General features: G+C 49.6%; 1 protein-coding gene across 2 annotated transcripts in view; it reads left to right on the top strand.

Moving 5' to 3' along the window:
• POLR3H (RNA polymerase III subunit H) overlaps window positions 1–26,755 on the top strand; it is a 182,010-nt gene that overhangs the window by 130,740 nt on the left and 24,515 nt on the right. For both annotated transcript variants that reach the window (XM_078683152.1, XM_078683149.1), the window contains 2 exons: window positions 13,169–13,232; window positions 20,065–20,269. In XM_078683152.1, the coding sequence (XP_078539278.1) occupies window positions 13,169–13,232; window positions 20,065–20,269 (269 nt within the window). The remainder of the gene's footprint in view (window positions 1–13,168; window positions 13,233–20,064; window positions 20,270–26,755) is intronic.

Genomic DNA, 26,755 nt, shown 5'->3' with positions numbered 1-26,755 from the left:
CAGAAATTGATCTGTTCACCACACACCTCAACTTCAAATGCCCAGTCTTTGCCGCCAAGTATCCACACCCATTGTCCAAAGGCAATGCAATATGGATGAGTTGGTCAGACAGATTTGCGTACGCTTTTCCGCCTCTCCCACTCATCCGGTTAGTGGTGCGCAAGCTGCAGCAACACTCCCTCACATTGATTCTCATTGCACCAACCTGGGCAAGACAACTGTGGTACCACATCAGAAACTAAAACTCTCTCCACACCTGCTAACACAGAACCATGGAGAGATCATGCATCCAGATCCCATGCAGCTCAACCTAGCTACTTGGCTCCTGAGGTCTTAGAATTTGGATATCTCAATCTCCCACCTGATTGCATAAATGTTATCAAAGAAGCTAGACGTCCCACCACTAGGGCATGCTATGCAGCCAAGTGGAAAAGGTTTGGTTCGAGGCATGTGGGCTGCTAAATTCATATCTATTGCATAGATCGCCGCCTAGTGTTGGGTCCGGATGATTGCACATTGTTGTCCTGGAAGAGTCTTCGAAGTATCACGAGATAGGTGGCTCCTCCCCTGGACTACAGTGCGCATGGGCATCGACTCCATCCCCAGATTGTTTTTTTCCGCCATTGGGTTCGGATGTGATTTCGACGTCTCCTGTTCGGAATCGATAAAACAATTTCTTTAAGGCCAAAAGGCCTTCGGTACCTCGTCGGTATTGTTCGCGTTCGGTCTCGTGTTAGTTCCAACTCTTCGAGTCGGATATCTGGAGAGTCGGCTGACTCTTCGGTCATCGAGGCCCTGTCGACGCAGCAAGACCCCGACGAAACTACAATGGAACGAAGTCCGTTCAAAAAGTGTCCCGTGTGCGGTTCGAAGTACCCACACATCGACGTGCATCCTGTATGCAACAAGTGCCTGTCGCCGGACCACAACGAGGCCAACTGTATGGCCTGTTCGAAGTTCCGGTCGAAGAAGACGCTCCAGATTCGGCGCGTTGCGCGCCTCGAGGCCCAGCGATCGGCACCGGCACCTTTGGACATCTTCAACGACCCCGAAGCAGACGAGCAAGAGCTTCAGCTTCAGATCTCGCCTCCGTCGGCGGAGGTCGAGGCCGACTACGGAGAAGCCGTTGAGGGCCTGGACCTAGACGAATACGTCGAGGAGGTAGGGGACGATGAGGAAGTTTATGGGGCCGCGGAAGATAGCTCGGAGGAAGAGCTATGCCCCGTCCGTACAATAACTAAGGCTCAGGTCACGGGATCGCCACTCGGCCTTACCCACGACCCTCAACCTAAGTCCTCGCCCCGCCTTCTGGCCCGGCTACAGACATTTCGGCGGAGCCTCCATTACAGAAAACGAAACCGAAACCATCGGCTTCGACTTCTTCTAAGATGGCCGACACACCATCGAAACCGAAGGCGGCAGAGACAACTTCGAAACCGTCGTCTTCGGAGGCTTCGATGCCGAAAAAGGCAGTCGTACACGAAAAGGCACCCAAAGGGGCCAAGGAGGCCGGCTCGAAGAAGGTCGTCGAGCATGTGTCGAGTAAGGTCGTGGAGTCGGCGTCGAAGAAGACTGTCGAGAAACCTTCACCCAAGACTACCGCGCCTACAGGCAAACGGCCAGTCGAAGTGGCGTCGGCGAAGGCCGCCGAGCCGAAGTCTGCAACCACGACGCAAAGGGAAAAATCTGCCGATCCGAAGCCGGCGGCGTCGACGCCGAAGGGCAAGACGGGGGACCGGGCCCTTGCTGTCGAGGGTGCGTCCGCGCCCAAACAGAAGTCGTCGACGCTCGGATCATCACCTGGTGGTGGATCGAGGCCCTCGGTCGGATCGACAAAGCCGTCCGCTTCTTTTACTAAGCAGGTCGCGGACTCCCTGAAGAGGATACGGGACAAGACGTCGGAGCCGAAAACGCCCTTGGTACCGACGGCGGCTGTTCCGCCGAAGAAAACTTCAACGCCAATCCTCTATACTCTGCCGCCGAAGGTGGCGCCGAAGGCTTTCGCACCGCGTACGGTGCCCGATGACTCGGAGGGGCTGCGACAGACTCAGCGTGCTGGTAGCTCTGCTCGGCCACTTTCGCAGGACGACGATTCGGAGCATTTTATCGACGCCGACACAGGCAAATTAATGCTATACAAGAGGAAAATTACATCCCAGCCGGTGGACTCCTATGTAATCCCTCTAAAAAAGAAAAGGCCTGCACCGGATACTCCAAAGCTTGTGGAAACCATTCCTCAACAGCCTAGGAGGAGTCCAACACCTTCACCCACTTACTCAGATGGGGTTGGAAATGAACATAATGAAGAGTATAACTTCCCTGCCAATAATGACCCTGATGAGCAGCAGGACTCATGGATAGACACTGGTGACCAGGGTGACCAACAGGTGGTTGGTGACCCACAGCTTTATGGAATAAAAACTTTTCCTTCCTGAAGACTCAGCGGCATTTAATGCCTTAATTGAACGGGCGGCTGCCAATCACAAAGTGGAGATGCATGCCGACCCTGTGGAAGTTGACTTTTTGTTTGATACATTCTCTGCATCGGAAAAGACTGTTAAAACACTGCCAATGCTTAAAGGGGTTCTCAAACATGCCACTGACATTTTCAAGGAACCCACCAGGGCACGGGTGGTCAACCCACGTATAGAGAAGAAATACAGACCGGCACCTAGGGACCCTGCTTATATACGAGGCCAGTTGCCTCTAGACTCTTTGGTCGTCTCCAATGCCCGCAAGAGGGCGAATTCACAGACGACGGGTGAAGCTCCTCCCCCGGACAAAGAGTCTAAAGTGCTAGAGGCAGGGGGCAAAAGGGTGGCAGCACAGGCAGCAAACATATGGCGCATATCCAATACACAAGCCCTGTTGGCTAGATATGATAGGGCGCATTATGACACCTTGGAACAGCTTTTGCAACACCTTCCAGACCAGTTCAAAGAAGGAGCTGAAATGTTGATCCAAGAGGGCAAGCTCATTTCTAATGCTGCGATTAAATGTGCGCTTGATGTTGCAGATACAGCTGCACGGGCGGTGAACACTAGTGTTATGTTGAGACGTCAGGCATGGCTCCGCATCTCAGGGTTCAAGCCCGAGATCCAAACAACTATCCTCAACCAACCCGTCAATCCAGACAGACTGTTTGGCCCGGAGGTTGACACCACCCTTGAGAAGATTAAAAAAGACACTGAGACGGCTAAGTCCATGGGTGCACTTCAGTCTCAGCAATACAGGGGCAACACTTTTCGTCGCTCAGGTACAAGAGGTGTTGCCAGAGGGCACTTGGCACAGCAGACAAGTTTCCATAGAGGAGGCGCCAGGGCCTCTTACCCCAAACAGAATAGAGGTGGTTACAGAGGAAACAGCGCCAAGGGCAGAGGCAGAGGCAACAATACTTCCCGTTCCTCTGCTGCCAACAAACAGTGACTCCCTGTCACTGCCTCCCGACCATCCAACACCTGTCGGGGGGAGACTCCAACAGTTCCTGCCAGTCTGGAGAAACATCACCACAGACAGGTGGGTAAGGGAGCTTATCCAGTTCGGGTATTGTTTGGAGTTAACGTCCACTCCCCCCAACATACCCCCAAGGCAACGTCCTATGTCAGCAGAGCACTTGCACTTGTTGCAGCAGGAGGTTCTCGTAATGCTGCAAAAAGGAGCAATAGAGCTCGTGCCAGTGGAAGACGAAGGCACAGGGGTTTATTCCCTGTACTTCTTAATACCAAAGAAGGACGGCTCACTCAGACCCATTCTGGACCTACGCCCCCTCAATCTATACATACTCTCAGAACATTTTCACATGTTGACGCTACAACAGGTTCTTCCACTACTAAACCAGGGAGACTTCCTAGCAACCTTGGACCTCAAGGATGCTTATTTTCACATACCACTCCACCCAGCCCACAGGAAGTACCTCAGGTTTACCATACAGAACAGGCATTACCAGTTCAAGGTCCTACCCTTCGGAGTGACCACTGCCCCCAGAGTGTTCACAAAGTGTCTGGCGACCGTGGCGGCGCACCTCAGGAGACAGAACATACATGTCTACCCTTACCTAGACGACTGGCTCGTTCAGGCCAAGTCGGAACAACAGTGCGCCGCGGACATGTCCCACACTATTCACCTCCTTCACAGTCTGGGGTTCTCGTTAAACTATCCAAAGTCGCACCTCCAGCCAGCCCACGTGCGGCAGTATCTGGGCGCGACCATAAATACTCTGGTTGCCAAAGCACAGCCAAACCCAGCGAGGATCCACAACATCCAGTCGCTAATCCAGAGGTTCAGACCCCAACACTCACTCCCAGCGAGAGTGTTTATGCAGTTGATAGGCATGATGGCCTCCTGCATCTCCATAGTCCCGCACGCAAGACTGCATATGCGTCCGCTCCAAGAATGTCTAGCGCATCAGTGGACGCAGGTTCATGGACAGTTGAAAGACCTAGTGTTGGTAACCGGTCGGGCATACAACTCTCTGCATTGGTGGAATCCACACAACCTTTGCAAGGGCCGACCGTTCCAAGAGCCTGTACCACAGATCATCCTCACGACGGACGCATCTCTCCAGGGTTGGGGGGCTCATGTGCTCCACTACACGGTGCAGGGACTATGGACGACACAGCAAAAGAAGATGCACATCAACTGTCTGGAGTTGATGGCGATCTTTCTGGCGTTAAAGTCCTTCAAAGTACATTTGTGCAACAAGGTCGTGTTGATCCGGACGGACAACATGACGGCTATGTACTACATCCAGAAGCAGGGGGGTACGCACTCTCCACAGCTGTCTCATCTGGCTCAGAGCATGTGGAAGTGGGCCATTCAGAGGAACATCTTCCTCATGGCGGAACACCTTCCGGGCAAGGACAACCAGATGGCGGATCTGCTCAGCAGGTACAGCCATCAAATGCACGAGTGGGCGATACATCCATCAGTACTCCGCCCGTACTTCCAGCAGTGGGGTCATCCGGAGATAGACCTGTTTGCCACAGAGGAAAACGCAAAATGCCAAAGCTTTGCCGCCAGGTTCCCTCACCCACAGTCGCAAGGCACTGCAATATGGATGAACTGGTCAGGCAGATTTGCGTACGCTTTTCCCCCAGCACCTCTCATTCCGCTGGTGGCAAGAAAGCTAAAGCAACACTCGCTGACGCTCATCCTTGTTGCTCCAACGTGGGCACGCCATCCATGGTACACCACGTTTCTAGAACTTTCCGTGGTACCGCATCAAAGGCTGCACCTCACACCCAGGCTCTTGACGCAGAACCATGGCGACATTCAGCATCCAGACCCGCAACAGCTCAATCTAGCGATCTGGCTCCTGAAGTCCTAGAGTTTGGCTACCTTAATCTGCCTCCTGAATGCATGGACATCATCAGAGAGGCAAGAAAGCCCACTACCCGAGCTTGCTATGCAGCGAAATGGAAGCGTTTTGTCATCTACTGTACAGAGCATAACATAAATCCGCTGGATGCATCCATTCCAAACATCATTTGCTACTTGTTACATCTTTACAAATGCAATCTAGCGTACGCTTCCATTCGAATACACTTGTCAGCCATAGCAGCTTATCTTCAGAACAGGCAGCACCTCTCTGTTTTCAGGGTGCCTGCCATTAAAGCTTTTCTAGAAGGGCTGAAGCGGGTCATTCCTCCCAGGACCCCACCCGCTCCAGTATGGAATCTCAACGTAGTCCTCACTAGGTTGATGGGTCCACCCTTTGAGCCTCTACATTCATGTGAGATTCAATTCCTGACATGGAAAGTGGCTTTCCTCATTGCCATCACGTCTCTCAGACGTGTTAGTGAGCTACAGGCGCTCACAATCCAAGAGCCATTTATTCAGGTTCATTCCAACAGGGTGGTGCTCCGCACTAACCCCAAGTTCCTTCCGAAGGTGGTGTCACACTTTCACGTCAATCAGACAATTGAACTGCCCGCATTCTTTCCAAATCCGGAGACGGTAGCGGAAAGAATGCTCCATACCTTAGACGTTAAGAGGGCGTTGATGTACTACATTGACAGAACACAACCATTTAGGAAGACACAACAACTATTCGTTGCCTTTTCAGCTCAGCACAAGGGCAACCCCATTTCCAAAGCGGGAATAGCCAGGTGGATCGTTAAATGTATTCAGATTTGCTATCAGAAAGCTAAACGCACTTTAACGATCCCACCCACAGCACACTCCACACGCAAGTTAGGAGCATCCATGGCATTCCTGGGAAACATTCCTTTAGAAGACATTTGCAGAGCAGCCACGTGGTCCACACCACACACGTTTACCAAACATTACTGCGTAGACGTGCATTCCAAACAGCAGGCAACTGTAGGACAAGCTGTTCTCAAGACTCTATTTCAGACTTCTGCAGCTGGCACGGGCGGCCGCCGTTAATGGAGGGACTGCTATGTATTCTATGCAATAGATATGAATTTAGCAGCCCACATGCCTCGAACTGAATATGCTACTTACCAGTATGCATCTGTTCTTGGCATGTAGGGCTGCTAACATTCATATCGCCCACCCTCCTCCCCGGCGCCTGTAGCAGCTGCAGATTGCTTCTTGCATTCAATCATTAGCATGGACATCTTTAACACTGTCATACTCCATCTTTGCCGCAATGGCTAAAAACAATCTGGGGATGGAGTCGATGCCCATGCGCACTGTAGTCCAGGGGAGGAGCCACCTATCTCGTGATACTTAGACTCTTCCAGGACAACAATGTGCAATCATCCGGACCCAACACTAGGCGGCGATCTATGCAATAGATATGAATGTTAGCAGCCCTACATGCCAAGAACAGATGCATACTGGTAAGTAGCATATTCATTATATATTGCACCAATATTAACATTAACTCACTGGATGTTTCCATCCAAAATATCATATGCTACTTGCTACATCTACAAAGATGCAATTTAGCATATTCCTCAATCAGATTACATCTTGCTGCTATAACAGCTTACCTTCAAAACAGACAGCATCTGTCAATATTCCGAGTTCCTGCCATCAAAGCCTTCATGGAAGGCCTCAAAAGAATAATTCCTCCCAGGGTACCACCCTCCGCTGTATGGAATCTAAACATTGTTCTCACTAGGCTTATGGGTCCTCCATTTGAACCCTTGCATAAGTGTGAATTAAAATTTCTTTCATGGAAAGTTGCTTTTCTAATTGCTATTACTTCACTCAGAAGAGTTAGTGAGATCCAGGCATTAACAATTCAAGAACACTTGTTGAAACTCCATCACAACAAGGTGGTTCTAAAGACAAATCCCAAATTCCTTCCAAAAGTCATTTAACTGCTCCATCTCAATCAGTCTATTGAGTTGCCAGTATTCTTCTCCCAACCTCAAACAGTTGCTGAAAGAGCTCTCCATACATTAGATGTCAAAAGAGCTCCCCTCTACTATATTGATAGGACCAAGCCATTTCGTAAAACAAAACAGCTTTTTGTGTCCTTTTCTCCTCCACATAAAGGTAATTCCATTTCAAAAACTGGGATTGCAAGGTGGATTGTTAAAAGCATTCAAATTTGCTACCGAAAAGCAAAACGCGCTCTGTCCATTCTCCCTAGGGCTCACTCGACCCTTAAACTAGGGGCATCTATAGCATTTTTAGGGCACATTCCATTAGATGATATCTGCAAAGCAGCTACATGGTCTACACCGCATACATTCACAAAACACTGCTGTGTAGATGTGCAAGCAAAACAACAAGCTGCTGTGGGGCCAGGCTGTACTCAAAACACTATTCCAAACCACTGCAACAGATACTGGTACTAGCCGCTAAGGGAGAGAACTGCTATGCAATCAATGCACTAGTGTGTGATCTGCAGCCCATACGCCTCGAACGGAAAATGCTACTTACCTGTATGCATCTGTTCTTGGCATGTAGGGCTGCAGATTCACACACGCCCACCCGCCTACCTCTATCTGTTCCAGTATAATCTTAATTACATACACCATACATGGACATCTCTTTCTGTTCTCACTCAACTCCATAATTTTCCCTAATGGCGAAAAACAATCTGAAGATGGAGTCGATACCCATGCGCACTATGCTCCAGAGGAGGAATCATCTACTATACAAAGACTCTTCCAGGACAACAACAAAGTGTAATCATCCGGGCCCACCACCAGATGGTGATTGTACTGGTGTGTGAATCTGCAGCCCTACATGGCAAGAACAGATGCATACTGGTAAGTAGCATTTTCCTTTTGCAGACTCCATCAGGGCATAAATATACCTGCCCAAGAGACAAGTGGCGTTGGTAGACTTCAGTGCCATACTGGCTGATGAAAAGACCTTTTTAACAGATTGCTCCAACTTCTTGGAATCCTTGTCTGCGGGAGCCTGCGAAATCGCCCCTGTACATTGCTTCTAACACGAAGCCTGCACCACCAGACTTCCCCCGGATCCCCAGGAAGCAGGTCTATACCTTCTTGAGACTGACCTTGAAACCGCAGGAGCCGAAAGAGGGTTGCGCCACACATCAAAGATTGGCTCAGTCAGAGCATCATTAAATGGCAAAAGTGGTTCAACCACCGAAGATGGAAAATGAAGCACTTCCGTGAGAAGACTAGGCTTATACTCCGCCACAGGAAGCTGCAAATCCAAAAGTTCAGCAGCCTTCCTAATAACCGTATGATAAGGAGCAACATCCTTCGAGGGAGAAGCCTTTTGAGAAGCAAAGTCCCACTCTGGAGAAGTGTCAAGCCCACTTGCTTCACACAAGTCCTCAAACACATCTTCTGTGTCATACACATCTCCTTCCTCCCTCTCTTCAGCCTGGTACTGCTTCTCTTCCAATAATCTCTGCGCTCTCTCCTCGACCGCATCTTCGGTTGCGGCGTCGGTGGTGCCACACGCGACGGCTCCGGGAACAGCATGGATGGTGGCTCTACTACCATAGTCGGCGCGATCAAATCCGAGAAGCTTCACGGGATGGAGCCAGGGACTGACCACACGGCGTCGACATCCTCGGAGCCGGAGGGGGCCAGGACGGCGTCGCTGGCATGAACCACATAAAGGGGGCTTGAGGATACTGGTGAGGCACACCCAAATTATATGCCAAAGGATCTATGGGACCCGAAGGTGCTCCAGAGGAGTACGAGGCTCTGGTGAACACCCCGAACCTGGGTGCGGAAACTGAGGGTATGAAGCCGGTTCGAGATCCGAACTAAGTACCTCTGGAGTCGGAGCCGCTGGAGCCACAGGTGGAACAGCCGGGGCAGAAGAAACCTCTGTGTCTGCCAGATTCGATACACCCTCTGGAGTCGGTGAGAATCTTGGTGTCGTCGCCCGCTCTGGAGTCTCCTTATATGAAGGAGATTGAGCCAGAATCACCTGAGGAGACACTGAAGGAGACACCAAGTCCTTTTCTCGACGTCGAGCAGGAGAAGGCGACCTTGATACCACAGACTTCGAGATTCGGCGCCAAGAAGCATGTCTCCTCTTCTTCTTATGTTTCCTCTTGGAGTTGTGCGACGTCGAAGACTTGGACTTTGACCTTTCCCGACCCCATTTTTAGGTCTCGCCTCTCAATGCGCACGCGCATTGAGCGAGACTATAGGGGCTTAAACAAGGTTTACCTAGACTGGCGATTTGATGCTGTGCCCGTGCGCTTTTAGGTCAATGCGCAAGCGCATTGACCTAAAATGTGCGTGCACATCATCAAATCGCCATCTGTTCCCCAGCAGCACTCCTCCTACTCCTTTTAAGTGAAGCTTAGCTACACTTCAAAGGCCCCTGCTGCTTCACACTCGCCGCTCTCCCCGCTCCGCCCCCTGTTGCGGCCGTGTCGCATTTCTCCTCCCCCCTCCCCACAGCAATGCCCTCCGTCTTGTTTTCTCTGTCCAACCTTACTCCTGTTACAACCCACTTAAAGCACTGTCTCTCCCCTATTCATGTTTATTTTATTTACTGTCCGACCCACTTAAAGCACTGTCTCTCCCCTAAATGTAAATGTAAATGTACAGGAATTTATATAGCGCAAATCACCAAGCGGTTTCTAAGCGCTTGCTTAGGGAACCCGTCCTGGTATTCCCCTGTGAGATAAGCCCGGCAGGGTATCCGCAAGGTGAAAGCCAGGCATCCCGCCGCGAGGGGCCGTTGTGGAGATTAAGCAAGCTATTGCCCAGAGTCGCAGAGTGTGAACCCGTGAATCGAGTAGGCACCGGAGCGAGAATTGTCGAGTCCATCGACATTTTAGGACGCAAGACCCCGCTGGGCCGGGAATTGAACCCTGGTCCCAGGCTAACCTCTGCTTCCAGGTCTGCCTCCTCTAACCAGTGAGCCACATGTTTAGCACGCAGCACAACTTCCAACAATTTCTTTTATCATCGTTCAGCAATCTTGTTGTTCTTTAAACATTTTATTCACATTTAATTAGACTGTATTTTTCTCTTCAGAGAGTTTAAGTAGGTATCCCTTCTTCATGTCTCTCTAAGTAAACATTGTGGCTGTTTCCCACGCACTGACAATGTGCTTAGTTGCTTGATATGCAGCTGGTATAGGGTGCGGCTGAATGACATTAAATACAGCGATAACAGAAACCTTTTTTTCGCTTCTCTGCTGTAAATCCACTTATGTGACTGTCTCACAGTGAGAGACCGATCTAGGGTTGTGGGTCGAGACGTGGCGTATCAAATTCCCAGGCGCTTTGCTTGCAGTGAGGAAGGTGGTGTACGCAGTATCGATTGGGGCAGGGGTCTCGACGCAGGGCCCCCTGTGAACCATAAATCTACTCCCTGGGGCATTTTATTTCCTGAAAAGTTCGCCCACAAGTGTGATTGCTGTGGCAACCCGAGCCCAACGCCTGAGCCGAAAAGTAACCCCCCCCCTGTTTGTGTACGCCCATCCATAAAGCTGCTAACTGGAGCCCCCTCTTGCTAAAGAGTTGCACAATTAGTAATACGTTTAATTGCACTGCTCACCGAAACTCATTTTTGGGGTCACAGCATCAATCTGGTTCAAATCTGTTCTCTCAATGGTTCAAGCTTTATTACAAATGTAACAAAAACATGTTAATATTTCACTTCTGTTCTTGGATTTTCGTCACAATAAAATACACTGAACATAATCTTAACAAAAGTTATCTACAAAAGTTTAAGCTATTGCTATTAGAAATTACAATAACTTTTATTTAAGTATTAATTAATTAAAAACATTAAAAGACATTGTTATTTGTAATATCAATACATGCAAGTCACGTAAATACAACACATTGCATTACAAATGCTATCGGTGTCACATTTGCGAAAGTTATAACTATTGGCATTGTAAATGACAAAGCTATTAATTTAGCTATTTTCAAAACCAACACAAATAAAAAAAAATGTCATTTACAAGACAAATAGCTCAAACTTTCCTAATGCGAGACCTATTGCATTTCCAATGCTTGTTCTTTTCTTACCTTGGCCATATAAAGCTTGGCTTCTCGCTCCTTCAACGCCTTAGGATTCATCTTCCTGCACGAAGAACATCCCTCGACGTGGTGGTCTGAAGATAAACACCAAAGGCAATCTTCATGCGGGTCAGTAATTCACATATGTCCACCGCACTCCCTGCAGGGCTTAAAACCTGACTTCCTCGGGACATACTTGTCAAAAGAGAAAGAGATACAAACTAAATACAAAGTATCTAGTCAAGTACGGAGAGTCCCAGAAAAAAAAGTTAGCGTTGACAGCGCGGAAAAAGGGAACTGACGTCATCTCACTGACGTGGTCCTCTTATGGCTCCAGTGACGTCATGCGGAGCCGTGGCATTGTGATGACCTCATCGGCGTGGAGAGCTAGGGAAAAATTTCCGTGGAATTCTGGCGCAGGGGATATTCATAAGGTGAGGAATCCACAGGCAGATGTATCCATCAGAAGGCAGACGTTGTGTATGTGTGTCACCAGAATAAGTGATGACAGTCTCGACTTTTGCTAGGGGAAGCCATGTCTGCACACTGAGAAACATTTTTGAGGGATAACTTCTGTCAAAGTGACAGAATTTAAAAAGCTCCAGATCCGCTGTGGAAGGTGCTGAAAGAAAGGAACTGACCTCCGCATGCAGAGGTGGCACAGATCTAGGGATCCCGACGCACTTCCATAGCGGGACTGCTCTGATGCGGAGTCACACAACGCCACATACTGACGCACAGGGGAATTGCTTCTACAAACATTTCTGGATCCATTATGGTGCATGGGGAGATTCACAAGGTGAGGAATCTGCAGTTAGAAGTCCCTATCAGAAATCAGAAATTTTCACATTCAGTTTTATGTGAACGCTGCGGCAGAAGCAGTAACATGTGACAGTCTGGTTTGTTAGCCTTTCAAAGATGTCAAGTTGTGTAAAAATCTCCTGATTTCCTTTAGTACAGACCCTCCTCTTGCTTGCTTAGCAGGCTTGTGTCTGCCTATATTTGTGTAACATCTTTGTACTTCCATTTGAAACTGTGGCTTTTGATCTTCACTATTTAAGGCTAGTTTTGTGCCCATGTAGAGCCAATAAAGTGGTGTTTTGGGGGATGGAGGTATTATGGTTTAATCAAATGCAATGTAGCTTTGAGGTTCATCAACAGGGACAGCAATTTCACCAGCAATGGGATTGTAATAAATTTCCTGCAATAACATTTCTTGACTTCCAGGCTCAGCGGTTAATTTGTAAAACAATATGTGCCAAGGCCCTTGTCAGGAAGATTAGGCAGCTTGCATCATCCATTGCCCCTGCCAGCACTGACAGTTACAATACCAACGCAACTACTAACCATCACACTCCCACAAGTGTGACATTTCATACAGTTCACGTCCCACAGAGCTATAAGAATGGCTTGGGTGGCGCGTATTAGTGATTGTTAATGTATATTAAATTAATAAGCCGCTCTTGTGCTCATACCCACATTTGGCAGACAGCACCACCATGTGGCAGATAAGTGCCAGTGCTAAGAATTAAGTGTTGGTACCGGGCACCGAGCTCCGTAAACCACTGGCCCAAATTAAGCACTCTTTCAAGCCTGTCCTTTCAGCTGTCATAGCCCACAAGTCTCAACTTGGTACCCTCTGGCGGTTGTCAGGAATGATATGCTTGAGAAGGCTGTTCCTAATTCTGCATGTCTGTGATGTCTTTTGTAAATCCTTTCTTTTTGTAAGGTCCAGTACCCCTCACTGACTTTCTCTGCTTCTCTCTGTAGTCACCCTAGGCTTCTTCGATGATATAGTCATTCCCCCGGAGTCTTTACAGCAGCCTGGCAAGTTGTATCCTTTATAAATAAGTTGCAAGGAGTTGATAATATTACTTTTGAGAAGTGATGTTGTTTTAACTACAGTACTGAAAAATGAATTGCTGCCTTTCTGATTTTCAGCTAGTCTTACGCTGCTCAAATAATTTTTTCTTTGGGGGGGTTTGGGAGCCTATAATGTTGCTTCATCCATAATAAGAATCAAGGCCACATGTAGGTTGCACGACCACTGACTTATCTTTTTGTTCACTAATAGCACTTCATCTGGGCGGGGGCAGGAATGTTTCTCAGTTCATGTTTTAAACCACTCACTTTTAATAAATACTTCTCAAATAATTTGAATTACTAAAATGAAACGCTTCCATGTGTTAAAGATATACATTTTTTGGATTTTTTATGAGGTTTATCATATGTTCGAGGCATGTGGGCTGCTGAATTCACATCTTATGCATAGATCGCCGCCTAGTGTTGGGTCCGGATGATTGCACATTGTTGTCCCGGAAGAGTCTTCGAAGTATCACGAGATAGGTGGCTCCTCCCCTGGACTACAGTGTGCATGGGCATCCTGTCCATCCTCAGATTGTTTTTTTCCGCCATTGGGTTCGGATGTACTTTTCTTTACTCAAGTTCGGAAGCTTTTCTACAAGGCCAAAAGGCCTTCGGGGTTGTCGGTATTGTACTTTCGTTTGGTGCCGAGTTCTTGTTCCAGTTTCTTTTCGAAGAAGGACGTCGAAGAGAGCCGCGTGGCCTTTTCGACACCAGAGGCCCGATCGTCGATGGAACGGAGCCCGTTCAAACGATGCCCCCTTTGTAACTCAAAATACCCGCACATCAATGTACACCCGGTGTGCAACAAGTGCTTATCACCAGACCACAACGAGGACAACTGTCTAGCTTGTGCTCGGTTCCGGTCGAAGAAGACGCTTAGACTCCGACGGGCAGCGAGGCAAACAATGTCGAAGCCAGCGCCCGACCCGGTGAATATCTTCGACGACGATGAGATCGTCGAGACCGAGGATCCAGAACAGCTGTCGGATCCAGGTTCGGAGCACGACTCCAACTACTATGAAGACAACGATGAACATGTCGATGAAGATGAAAACGTCGAAGAGGTAAAGGACGACGTGTCCCCCATCGGAGCCGTCGATGACGACTCGAGTGATGAACCAGGCCCAGCAGTGGGTACTGGGCACAAACAAGACACTCAAAAACTTTCAATGGCTCAGGTCGAGGCATCGCCAAAAGGCCTTAGCCAAGATCAAGAAAAACATTCTTTAGCCCCGCGTCTCGGCCCGGCTAAGAATATCTCACACGAGCCATCGGTCGCCCTACAGAAAGCGAAACCGAAAGCTATCGAGGCTAAACTGAAACAGAAACTGCTTAAGACAGCCTTCGGATCGACGAGTGCAAACACGTCGGAATAGACGTCGACGAAAAATGTCGACGACCCTACAAGGTCCGCCACCAAGGGTGTCGAGCCGAAGATTGGTGCGCTGAAGTCCATCGTTAAAGCCAAGCACGTCGAACCGACAAGGTCGGCGTCGACGGACAGCTACAGAAACAAGGGACTCGAGTCTCGAAAGGCCCTCGAACCAAGGCACCAAGTCGACAAACAACAGCTCGTCAAGGCCCTCGAGCCGACATCCAAAAGCGCCTCGAAGGAGCAGGTTGAATCGAAGAAAAGGAGCGCACCTCCGACGCAACAAGCACCGAAGTCGACGCACGGCCAAAAGCACGACGACAGGGCGAAGTCCGTCGGTCCAATATCAACGCCGGCCCCGAAGCCGCCGATCAAATTCGGACTGTCCCCAACAGCACGGCCTAAAGCCATCGATCCGAAAACAGGGATCGAACAACACAAAACTGTGTCACTTGGGAAACGGAGTCGTCCTCTACAATCGGACGTTGTGTACCAGGAGCCCTCCTATGATAATCAGTCGAAGCTCCATATCGACGCCGACACAGGCACACTTACAATTTATCAAAGGAAGATAAGGTCGGAAAATCCTCTGGAATCATATAAAATTCACATCAATCGCCTGTCCTTTTTGAAAGTGTGCAGTACCATGGCCAGGACACTTCTTACTCACCCACACGCTCTAATGAAGAGATGGGGTATGACTATGATGAACTATATAGTTACCCTGCGGACAATGATCAGGATGACCAGGCTCAAGCCTGGACAGACCGTATTGACCAGGGGGAGTCCCAACCTATCCCTGATACTCCTTCTTATCCTGTTAATACTTCGCCAGCAGAAGATACAGCGGCGTTTAACTCATTAATAGAGAGGGCAGCACATAATCATGATGTGGACATGCATGCTGACCCTATTGAGGAGGATTTCTTGTTTGACACTTTCTCCACTTCAGACAAGTCAGTTAAAACATTACCAATGCTAAAGGGTGTCCTCAAACACGCAGGAGACATTTTTAAGGAGACCACAAGAGCAAGGGTTATTAACCCTCGAATTGAAAGAAAATACAGACCGGCGCCTGTGGACCCCACATACATTAAGGGACAGTTGCCTTTGGACTCTTTGGTGGTTTCCAATGCTCGTAAACGTGCCAACTCCCAAACTACTGGTGATGCTCCTCCTCCGGACAAAGAGTCTAAAGTGTTAGAAGCTTCTGGGAAAAGGGTGGCTGCACAAGCAGCTAACATCTGGATAATTTCCAACACACAGGCCCTACTAGCCAGATACGATAGGGCACATTATGACACTTTAGAGCAACTGCTACAACATTTGCCTGATACCTACAAGGAAGAAGCAGAAATACTCATACAAGAAGGGAAACTGATATCCAACGCATCCATTAAATGTGCGCTGGACGTAGCAGACACGGCAGTCAGAGCCATCAACACTAGTGTCATGCTCCGAAGGCATGCTTGGTTGCGCATCTCAGGGTTCAAACCAGAGATTCAAACCACATTATTAAATCAGCCTGTAAACCCTGATTTTTTATTTGGCCCTGATGTGGACACAATCTTAGAAAAGATTAAAAAAGACGCAGAAACAGCCAAATCTATGGGAGCCTTGCAGTCCCAACAATTCAGAGGAGGTTCCTTTCGTCGCTCCAATAATAGAGGAGCTACAAGAGGCCAGGCGTCCCAGCAGACTCGATATAATAAAGGGAACACGCAAACCACCTATAATAAAACAAACAGAGGTGGATAGCGTGGCAACAGCAGTAAAGGCAGAGGACGTGGGAATAACAACACCAGATCCTCCGCCAATACTCCGCCAATACTAAACAGTGACGCCTTGTCGCTGCCCCGGACCATATGACACCCGTCGGGGGCAGATTGCAACAGTTCCTGCCAGTCTGGGAAAGCATTACCGCAGACAGGTGGGTGAGACAACATATTCAGTACGGTTATTGTCTAGAACTGACATCCACTCCACCCAACATACCCCCAAAACAACGTCCTATGTCCACAGAGCACATAGACTTATTGCAGCAGGAAGTTATCAGCATGCTGCAAAAAGGGGCCATAGAACTCGTCCCTATACAGGAACAAGGTACAGGGGTATACTCTCTGTACTTCTTAATCCCCAAAAAGGACGGGTCCCTCAGGCCAATATTAGACCCGAGGCCCCTAAACCAATACATCTTGTCAGAACACTTTCACATGCTCACTTTACAGCAAGTTCTACCATTTCTCAGTCAGGGAGACTTCCTCGCAACATTAGACCTAAAGGATGCATATTTCCACATACCAATACATCCAGCACACAGGAAGTATCTTGGGTTTACCATCCAAAATCAGCACTACCAGTTCAAGGTACTGCCTTTCGGGGTGACTACAGCCCCCAGGGTGTTTACCAAGTGCCTCGCAACAGTGGCTGCACACCTACGGAGAAACCACATTCACGTCTACCCCTATCTGGACGACTGGCTCATCCAAGCAAAGTCAGCCCAGCAATGTGCCAGTCACGTATCCCGCACTATTCACCTCCTACCCGAGCTGGGATTCTCATTAAACTACCCAAAGTCTCGTCTTCAGCCCGCCCACGTACAGCAGTACCTGGGAGCCACAATAGACACTCTAGCGGCAAAAGCGCAGCCAAATTCTGCAAGAATCAACAGCATTCTGTTACTCATTCAGAAATTCAGACCCCAACACTCGCTCACAGCACGGGTGTTTATGCAGTTGATAGGCATGATGGCCTCCTGCATCTTCATAGTCCCTCACGCAAGACTACACATGCGTCCGCTTCAGGAGTGCTTAGCACGTCAATGGAACCAGGCTCAGGGACAATTGAAAGACCTAGTGTTGGTAACCGGTCGTGCATACAGCTCTCTGCATTGGTGGAACCCACAAAACCTTTGCAAGCGACGACCGTTTCAAGAGCCTGAACCCCAAATAGTGCTGACAACGGACGCATCTCTCCTGGGATGGGGGGGCGCATGTCCTCCATTACACAGTGCAGGGGCTATGGACGACACAGCAAAAAAGGATGCACATCAACCTGCTGGAACTGATGGCAATCTTTATGGCACTGAAAGCTTTCAAGGTACACTTGTGCAACAAAGTCGTGTTAATCCGGACGGACAACATGACTGCCATGTACTACATACAGAAGCAGGGGGACACACACTCTCCACAGTTATCCCATCTAGCGCAAAGCATGTGGAAGTGGGCCATCCAGAGGAACATATTCCTCATGGCGGAACACCTCCCGGGCAGGGACAACCAGATGGCGGACCTGCTCAGCAGACACAGCCACCAGATGCACGAGTGGGAGATACATCCCTCAGTGCTGCAACCGTACTTCCAAAGGTGGGGTCACCCAGAAATAGACCTGTTCGCTACAAAAGAAAACGCAAAATGCCAAAGCTTCGCCGCCAGATTTCCACATCCGCAGTCTCAGGGCAATGCGATATGGATGAACTGGTCAGGCAAGTTTGCGTACGCTTTTCCCCCAGCGCCGCTCATACCACTAGTGGCACGCAAACTGCGACAACACTCGATGACACTGATCCTGGTTGCTCCAACATGGGCGCGGCAACCATGGTACACCACGTTCCTAGAACTTTCCGTGGTGCCTCATCAAAGGCTGCAATTAACACCCCGTCTTTTAACGCAGAGCCATGGCGACATTCAGCACCCAGATCCGGAACAGTTGAACCTTGCGATCTGGCTCCTGAGGTCATAGAGTTTGATTACCTAAACTTGCCTCCCGACTGTATGAATATCATCAAGGAGGCAAGGAAGCCTACAACCAGAGCATGCTATGCGGCGAAGTGGAAACGATTTGTCATCTATTGTAACAATGACATAAATCCGCTAGATGCATCTACTCAAAACATCATATGTTACCTCTTACATTTACACAGATGCAATCTGGCTTACAGCTCCATTTGTATACATTTGGCTGCAGTGGCAGCTTACCTTCAGAACAGGCAGCACCTTTCACTCTTCAGAGTACCTGCTATTAAAGCTTTCCTAGAGGGACTCAACGAATCATTCCTCCACGACACCCACCTTCACCTGTCTGGAACCTCAACGTGGTTCTTACCAGACTAATGGGATCACCTTTTGAACCTCTACACTCCTGTGAGATACAATTCCTAACGTGGAAAGTGGCTTTTCTAGTGGCAATTACATCACTCAGAGTTAGTGAGCTGCAAGCCCTAACTATTCAGGAGCCATTCATACAAATTCACGCTAATAGGGTAGTGCTGCGAACTAACCCTAAATTTATGCCTAAGGTGGTGTCCCAGTTTCACATCAATCAAGCTATCGAACTGCCAGTATTCTTCCCTAATCCAGATTCCGTGGCAGAAAGAGCTCTACATACCCTAGACGTAAAAGAGCTCTCCTGTACTATATAGACAGAACAAAACTTTTGAGAAAGATGAAGCAACTGTTTGTTGCCTTTTCACCACAGTACAAAGGCAACCCCATTTCCAAGTCAAGTATAGCCAGATGGATTGTTAAGTGCATACAAATCTGTTATCAAAAAGCTAAACGCACATTACCAGTTCCCCCAAGAGCGCATTCAACACGCAAGTAAGTGGCATCCATGGCTTTCCTAGGAAACATTCCTCTAGAAGACATATGTAGGGCAGCCACATGGACTACCATACATACATTTACCAAACACTACTGCGTAGATGTACACTCCAAACAGCAAGCAGCTGTAGGGCAGGCTGTACTCAAAACTCTCTTTCAGACTGCTGCAGCTGGCACGGGCAACCTCCGATAGGAGGAGACTGCTATACATTCTATGCATAAGATGTGAATTCAGCAGCCCACATGCCTCGAACGAAATATGCTACTTACCAGTATGCATCTGTTCTTGGCATGTAGGGCTGCTGACATTCACATCGCCCTCCCTCCTCCCCGGTGCCTCTCGCAGCTGTAGCACTCAGAATTTATCTCTAGCATGGACATCACTTACTGTATCATACTCCATCCCTGCCACAATGGCGAAAAACAATCTGAGGATGGACAGGATGCCCATGCGCACTGTAGTCCAGGGAAGGAGCCACCTATCTCGTGATACTTCGAAGACTCTTCCAGGACAACAATGTGCAATCATCCGGACCCAACACTAGGCTGCGATCTATGCATAAGATGTGAATGTCAGCAGCCCTACATGCCAAGAACAGATGCATACTGGTAAGTAGCATATTCCTTTTACATGTTTGCTGCTTGATTTACATGCCAAATAGTTTCAAGGCTCAGCTCGTGCATGAGCTCTTACTGCCGGAGCCGACCCTTAGCTCCGCTCTCTGTGTTATTTTGTTGGCTCGACCACCTCCATTGTTAAGGGCGCATGTCTTTTACTGTCATCCTCCACTTGCTTACGCTGTTTTCTTGACCTGTGATCCCACCAGTGATGAAGGAGAGCAGGTATGGGTATGGGAGTATGAAACAGAGGAAGGGGCTCATGATCTATACATGGACATTGGAGAAGAGATTCGCTTCCGGGTGGTTGATGAGACCTTCTTGGATACGTCGCCGACAGGACCCAGCACAGCTGATGCATCTACCTCTGCCCCAGAGGAGGTGCAGAAGAAAGAGGCACCCTACACACTAGTGGTAAGTCCTAGCCCATTTAATCGAGGAGGATATCCTGGTACTGGACACACACAATAAGACATATAGCCATTGTATTCTCTTCGGGTGGTGACTTCTGACATAGGGATGCTGTTTCACACAAGAACACCAGTAGCTATTCAGGTTTATAAGGACAGTTAGGCTCTGACCTAATATGCAAATGTGGTTGTTTTGTATCACTCAATACAAATTTTCAGTTCGAATCGAACTACTGTAACTATTTTGCATTCAATTCTGATTGGTTTTTTTTTCAGAACAAAATTTTATTGGTTTTCAGAAGCTGACAGAATACAGGAAATAAAGCACCGCTCCCTAAAAAATCAGAGATGCAGCGCGTTCATTAGAGAATCACGTTCAGATATATTCAGTCAACATTCCCCCCACAACCCACCCTCCGCTGCCCCACCCGGTACCCTCCCACAACCCCGCACGGTGTCAACAGTGTCTATCAAGAGGAGTGTAGCCAGTAAAAGAGCTGCGTGTGAGCCCCTTCATCCAGAGACAGGTAGGACTCGAGCAATGTCAGTGTCTCGAGGCACCGGGGGGTCCAGCAGTAGGCCCCGGTAGTCCGCCCACTTTTTCCAGATCCTAAAATGTTTCGTAGGGCACCCCCTGGCCTCAAATATTGGGCGTTCCAGCCCCATATTATAGTCCAAGCCTCGTTTCCATACTTCTAGCAACGGGGCTCGAGGCGCCTTCCAGGCCCGGGCAATGTCTCTTTTGGCTACTACGAGGCCCAAGAGGAGCAAGTGGCGTTTATACACATTCCCCCCCACATGTTCCATCACATGCAGGAGGCCCAGCTTCGGTGAGCGGGGAAGTTCCCAGCCCAGCACCTCCTCCAGACAGTCCCACACTCCGGACCAGAATCTCCGCAGTCGCACGCACTCCCACACCGTATGAATAAAGGAACCCGTCTCACTTCCACATCGCAGGCAGTCCGGGGAGGCAATCGGCCCCGCCCTCCACAGTCGTTCCCTTGTATAATAGGCCCTTTGAAGGTATTTAAATTGAATAAAGCGCAGGCGCATTGCGATTGCTGCCCCTCTAGGGGCTTCAAGGGCTTCTCTCCAGTCCTCCTCCTCCAAACTCCCCAATTCTTCCTCCCACACCAGGCGCAGCCTATCAAGGGACAGGGAACAGTGGGTAACCAATGTTTGGTATATGCTAGAGATTTTTTTGGATTCCAATTCCCCCATAAATAGTTTAGCTTCCAGGGGACTGAACTCCGGTAGAGAGGTCAAGTCCGCTATTGCGGGGGTCAGGGCGTGCCTGAGCTGCAGGTATCGAAAGAATTGAGACTGGGGCATTTCGTATTCATCTCGCAGAGCCTGAAACGATTTGAGAACCGCACCCTTCATAACGTGAAAACCACCGCAATGGAGCGCACACCGCTAGCCCCTCCTCCGGATCGCCCCTCGGGATTCTGGTACTTGTAGTTCAGTAGTGGATCACCCAGGTGGGTGCAAGTCGGTACTTGTTGGACTGATGAATCTCTAGACCCGATACATGTCCCGGGTTTTTGTGTATCGCCCGAGACATGGCTCGGGTTTCGGGATAACTTCCCTCATCAGTAGAGAAAATGGTTTAGGGGTGGAGGAGAAGGCCGCCAAACAACAGTCAATGGCCTCGATGCCCGAACCGGCACGCAGGGCAGCATCCAGGAGCCCGTCGGCTCAAAGCTCAAGGGAGCCAATTAGTAAAAACCACCGCAATGGAGCGCACACCGCTAGCCCCTCCTCCGGATCGCCCCTCGGGATTCTGGTACTTGTAGTTCAGTAGTGGATCACCCAGGTGGGTGCAAGTCGGTACTTGTTGGACTGATGAATCTCTAGACCCGATACATGTTCAGGGTTTTTGTGTACATCCCGAGACATGGCTCGGGTTTCGGGATAACTTCCCTCATCAGTAGAGAAAATGGTTTGAGGGTGGAGGAGAAGGCCGCCAAACAACATATATAATACGCCCTATGAAGGTATTTAAATTGAATAAAGCGCAGGCGCATTGCGATTGCTGCCCCTCTAGGGGCTTCAAGGGCTTCTCTCCAGTCCTCCTCCTCCAAACTCCCCAATTCTTCCTCCCACACCAGGCGCAGCCTATCAAGGGACAGGGAACAGTGGGTAACCAATGTTTGGTATATGCTAGAGATTTTTTTGGATTCCAATTCCCCCATAAATACTTTAGCTTCCAGGGGACTGAACTCCGGTAGAGAGGTCAAGTCCGCTATTGCGGGGGTCAGGGCGTGCCTGAGCTGCAGGTATCGAAAGAATTGAGACTGGGGCATTTCGTATTCATCTCGCAGAGCCTGAAATGATTTGAGAACCGCACCCTTCATAATGTGGCCCAGCGTCGAAATGCCGATAGCGTCCCAGCCCTCAAAGCCACGCAGGGACGCCAGAGCCGGCAACCTCCCATTGTGCCATAAAGGGGTCTCCCCCGTCAATTTGTTCCACCAACCCATGCGTTTTAGCGCCTCGCGCCACACCCTAAACACCGTCTGAGTGACCACCAGGAGTCTTCTCCGGAGGGCCGTTGAGTATAAGACCGTGTGGAGCGTGTGTGGGTCCATCAGGTACCTCTCCAGAGCATAGGTCGGGTCGCCACGATCCCCATACCACCAGTCATTAAGGACCAGCAGGTGCGAAGCTTGGTAATAAGACTGGACGTCCGAGGTCACCAGCCCTCCACAATAAGTCGAAAGGAAGCAGGTGCGGAGCGCCACCCTCACTGCCCCCCCTGTCCATAAGAACCGACCCAGAACCAAGTTCACTTGCCGAAACCACTGCGGCGAAAATGGATATGGGTGATTCTGTAGTTGGTAAAGAATACGGGGCAGCGCTACCATCTTGAAGATGGCCGAGCGTCCGTATACATTAAGGGGCATCCTGGACCATATTTGCATATCCGACCTTACTTTATCCCACACGGGGAGCACATTGCGGGTCCACGAGACTCCCGGCACATCGGTCAGAAAGACACCGAGATACTGCAGGCCTCCCGTCACCACCTGGAGGGCCGAAGCCCACGGGCCCAGGGCGTCGCCACCTCCTAGGGCCCACAATTTCGACTTTTGCACATTCAGCGTGAGTCCGGACACCTCGCGGAAGACGCGCATGATCTCCAGGACTCTAGGACCAGATCTATTTAGGTTCGTAAGAAAGAAGAGGACATCGTCCGCATATAGCGCGATTTTGTCTGACGGGCCCCCTATCCATTCAACCCCATGCAGCTGCGCATCCACTCTCGCCCACGCCGCCAGTGGTTCCATCGCCAGAGCGAACAGGTATGGCGAGAGGGGGCACCCCTGTCGGGTACCTCTGCCTATCAGGAACGAATTGGATACTGCTCCCGCTACTCTCACAGCCGCCGTCAAGTCAGTATATAGTAAATGAATGTAGGACAGGAAGCGCGGGCCCAAATTGAGGCGGAGAAGAAGCGCCCGGAGAAATTGCCAGCTCAGGGAGTCAAACGCCCTATCAATATCCGCTAGGAAAAGGGCCGCCGGGATCTCCGCCGCTCGCGCAGCCTCCACTATCAACTGTGCTCGTCGGATATTATGTTGCGTCGCTCTATGGGGCATGAAACCGGCCTGGTCAGGGTGAACCAGGTCTGTAATGTAAGGGAGTAGGCGCTTCGCCAACGCCTTGGCCAACACCTTCGCCTCAAAATTAAGCAAGGATATCGGTCGGTACGACTCAGGGCGATCCGGCGGCCTTCCCGGTTTGCAAAAGACCACCACCTCCGCGTGTCGCCAGTCTGCCGGCAGACATCCACGATCCCTGGCCGCCTCCAGAGCCTTCCTATAACGCATCCCCAATTGGAGATGGAATGTTTTCATGAATTCACATGGGAAGCCGTTAGGTCCAGGGGCCTTGCCAGAGTTCAGCTCACCTAGAGCCTCCCCCAGCTCCTCAGCCGACAACGGGAGATCCAGACGGGCACGAGCGTCGTCCGAGAGCGCCCGGGGCGGAAGGTCCGCCAGGAATTTGTCAATCTCTTCCGCCGGGAGAGACTCCCGGGGGGCATACAATGTCGCATAGTATTGCGCAAAAGTGTCGGCCAGGACCGTCGGGCCACTATAGGACCACCCAGTTCGTCCCGGAGCCCCGGCAGGGGCTGGGCCTGAAATGTGCCCTGGCACAGCCGGTAAAGCATCGTGCTGGATTTATCCCCCCATTGATATATCCTACTCTGAGTAGCTAGCGAAACTTGGCGGGCCTCGTCTAATAATAAGGAGGAGTACACCTGTTGATGATATAACAGCTGCCCCACCGCGTCACCACCACCACCCGACGTGCTTTCCGCTTCCCGGCTACGGACCTGACTCGCCGCCTCCTCGACGGCCAACTTGTGGGCCCTACGGTTCGCTGCGCACCACGCAATGTCCACTCCGCGGAGCACCGGCTTTAGGGCCTCCCACTGAGTCATGGCATCTGTTTCAGATTCAATTCTGATTTTGATGTGTTTGCCACACATTCAACAATCTGCTGCGTAATTTTCTAATTTCAACAAGCAACTATTGACTATTGCCACATGACCGCTCCTTGTCTGGAGAGGTCATGTGGCACAAATTATGAATGACCTTGCTGGTGAAAGCTTGGACCACCAAACTCTAAGGCATAAGATCCTCTGTCTTCATGGATATTCAGTTTTCCCAATGTAGCCGCTTTATTGTTCTAAACAGAGAAGGCACAATGTTCAACTGATTGCACACTTTGGCCTGATACAAATTATCAAAAGCAGATCAGTAGTTGAGGAAGCAGGCGCAGAGCCTACTGATTGCTCAACACGCTTTGTGCCATTATAAGTACTGCCATTATATTGTCTATGGGTTCTGCACCTTTACTGAAACCAGATTAATAGAGCAGCAAAACTGAATTGTCCTCAATCCATACTTACAGTTACCCAAGTAAGGTTCTGGCAAATAACTTTCTCTCACTATTTAACAATGCAATGTTTCAATAATTCTGTGGATTGTTAGTATTCCATTTGTTTAGAAAATGGATCCATTTTATGCCTCTACATGAATCAGGTAGAGTTTTTAGGTTTCACCTGCACCAGTGGCCGATGTGCCTCACACTGTGTGCTGAAGAGTGGGGAAGCAAAACGTGAACATCAGTTGATTAGACCCAGTGACGTAGTATATTTATGTAGTTTTTAGGTTTCGCCTGCACAGCGCTTGCACTGTGCTTGTGAAATCTCTTGTATGTAATATATCTAATCCAATCCAATCCAAAAATTCTTTATTTCGGTCCTTTAGACCATAAAAGATACAGTGCAAAATACATTTTAACCATCCATATTAATAAAAGACATTATAATTATAAAAACACATTTCATAAAAATATATCTTAAAAGGGGGCTCTTATCAGTTCTGATCTCCCATGTTCGAGGCATGTGGGCTGCTGAATTCACATCTTGTGTTGGGTCCAGATGATTGCACATTGTTGTCCTGGAAGAGTCTTCGAAGTATCACGAGATAGGTGGCTCCTCCCCTGGACTACAGTGCGCATGGGCATCCCTTCCATCCTTAGATTGTTTTTTTCCGCCATTGGGTTCGGATGTACTTTCGTGACTCACGTTCGGAATCTAAATAACACACTTTTTTCAAGGCCAAAAGGCCTTAGGGGCGTCGGTATTGTCTTTCGTTCGGTGACTTATACTTTTTCCAATTCGTCAAGCCGGACGTCGAAGGACGATTTACTTTTTCGACACCGAAGGCCCCATCAACGATCTACGATGGAACGGAGTCCGTTCAAACGGTGCCCCGTTTGCAACTCAAAATACCCTCACATCGATGTGCACCCGGTGTGCAATAAATGTCTATCACCGGACCACGACGAGGCCAGCTGCATGGCCTGTTCTCGATTCAGGTCGAAGAAAACACTTAGGCTTCGACGCGCAGCGAGGCAGTCAGCGCGGCAGACGGCGCCCGACCCGGAGAACATCTTCGAGGCTGAAGATGACGAAGGCGTAGAAGAGGGGGATCCTGATCAACAGTCGGATCCCGCGTCGGAGCAAAACTCAAACTATGATGAGGACGAAGATGAAGACTACGTCCATGATGAAGACGTCGTCGAGGTAGGGGACGACGCACAGGCCATCGGAGCCGTCGATGATGACTCAAGCGATGAGCAAGGCCCAACCGCAGTTGCGGGGCCCAGTAGTGACACTGTACCTTCCAAGGCTCAGGTCGAGGCATCGCCGGAAGGCCTTAGCCAAGATCTTCATCCATGTTCTATAGCCCCGCTTCAAGGCCTGGCTAAGAATATTTCTAAAGAGCCATCGGTCGATCAACCACAATAAACGGTGAAATCGAAACCGAAAGCACAAGAGGCTAAATCTAAACCGAAACGGATAAAACAGTCATCGGATCGACGGCTTCGGATCCAATCAAATCCAAAAGTGTCATCGACCCCTCGGGGTCAAAGGGGTGTGTCGGACCGAAGATCGGATCGACAAAGCCTG

The sequence above is a fragment of the Lissotriton helveticus genome, chromosome 1_1 (assembly GCF_964261635.1).
Source record: "Lissotriton helveticus chromosome 1_1, aLisHel1.1, whole genome shotgun sequence".
In the NCBI taxonomy this organism is placed as follows: Eukaryota; Metazoa; Chordata; class Amphibia; order Caudata; family Salamandridae; genus Lissotriton; species Lissotriton helveticus.
Note: the sequence above shows the minus strand (reverse complement) of the source record. Positions and strands in the feature narration are given on the sequence as shown.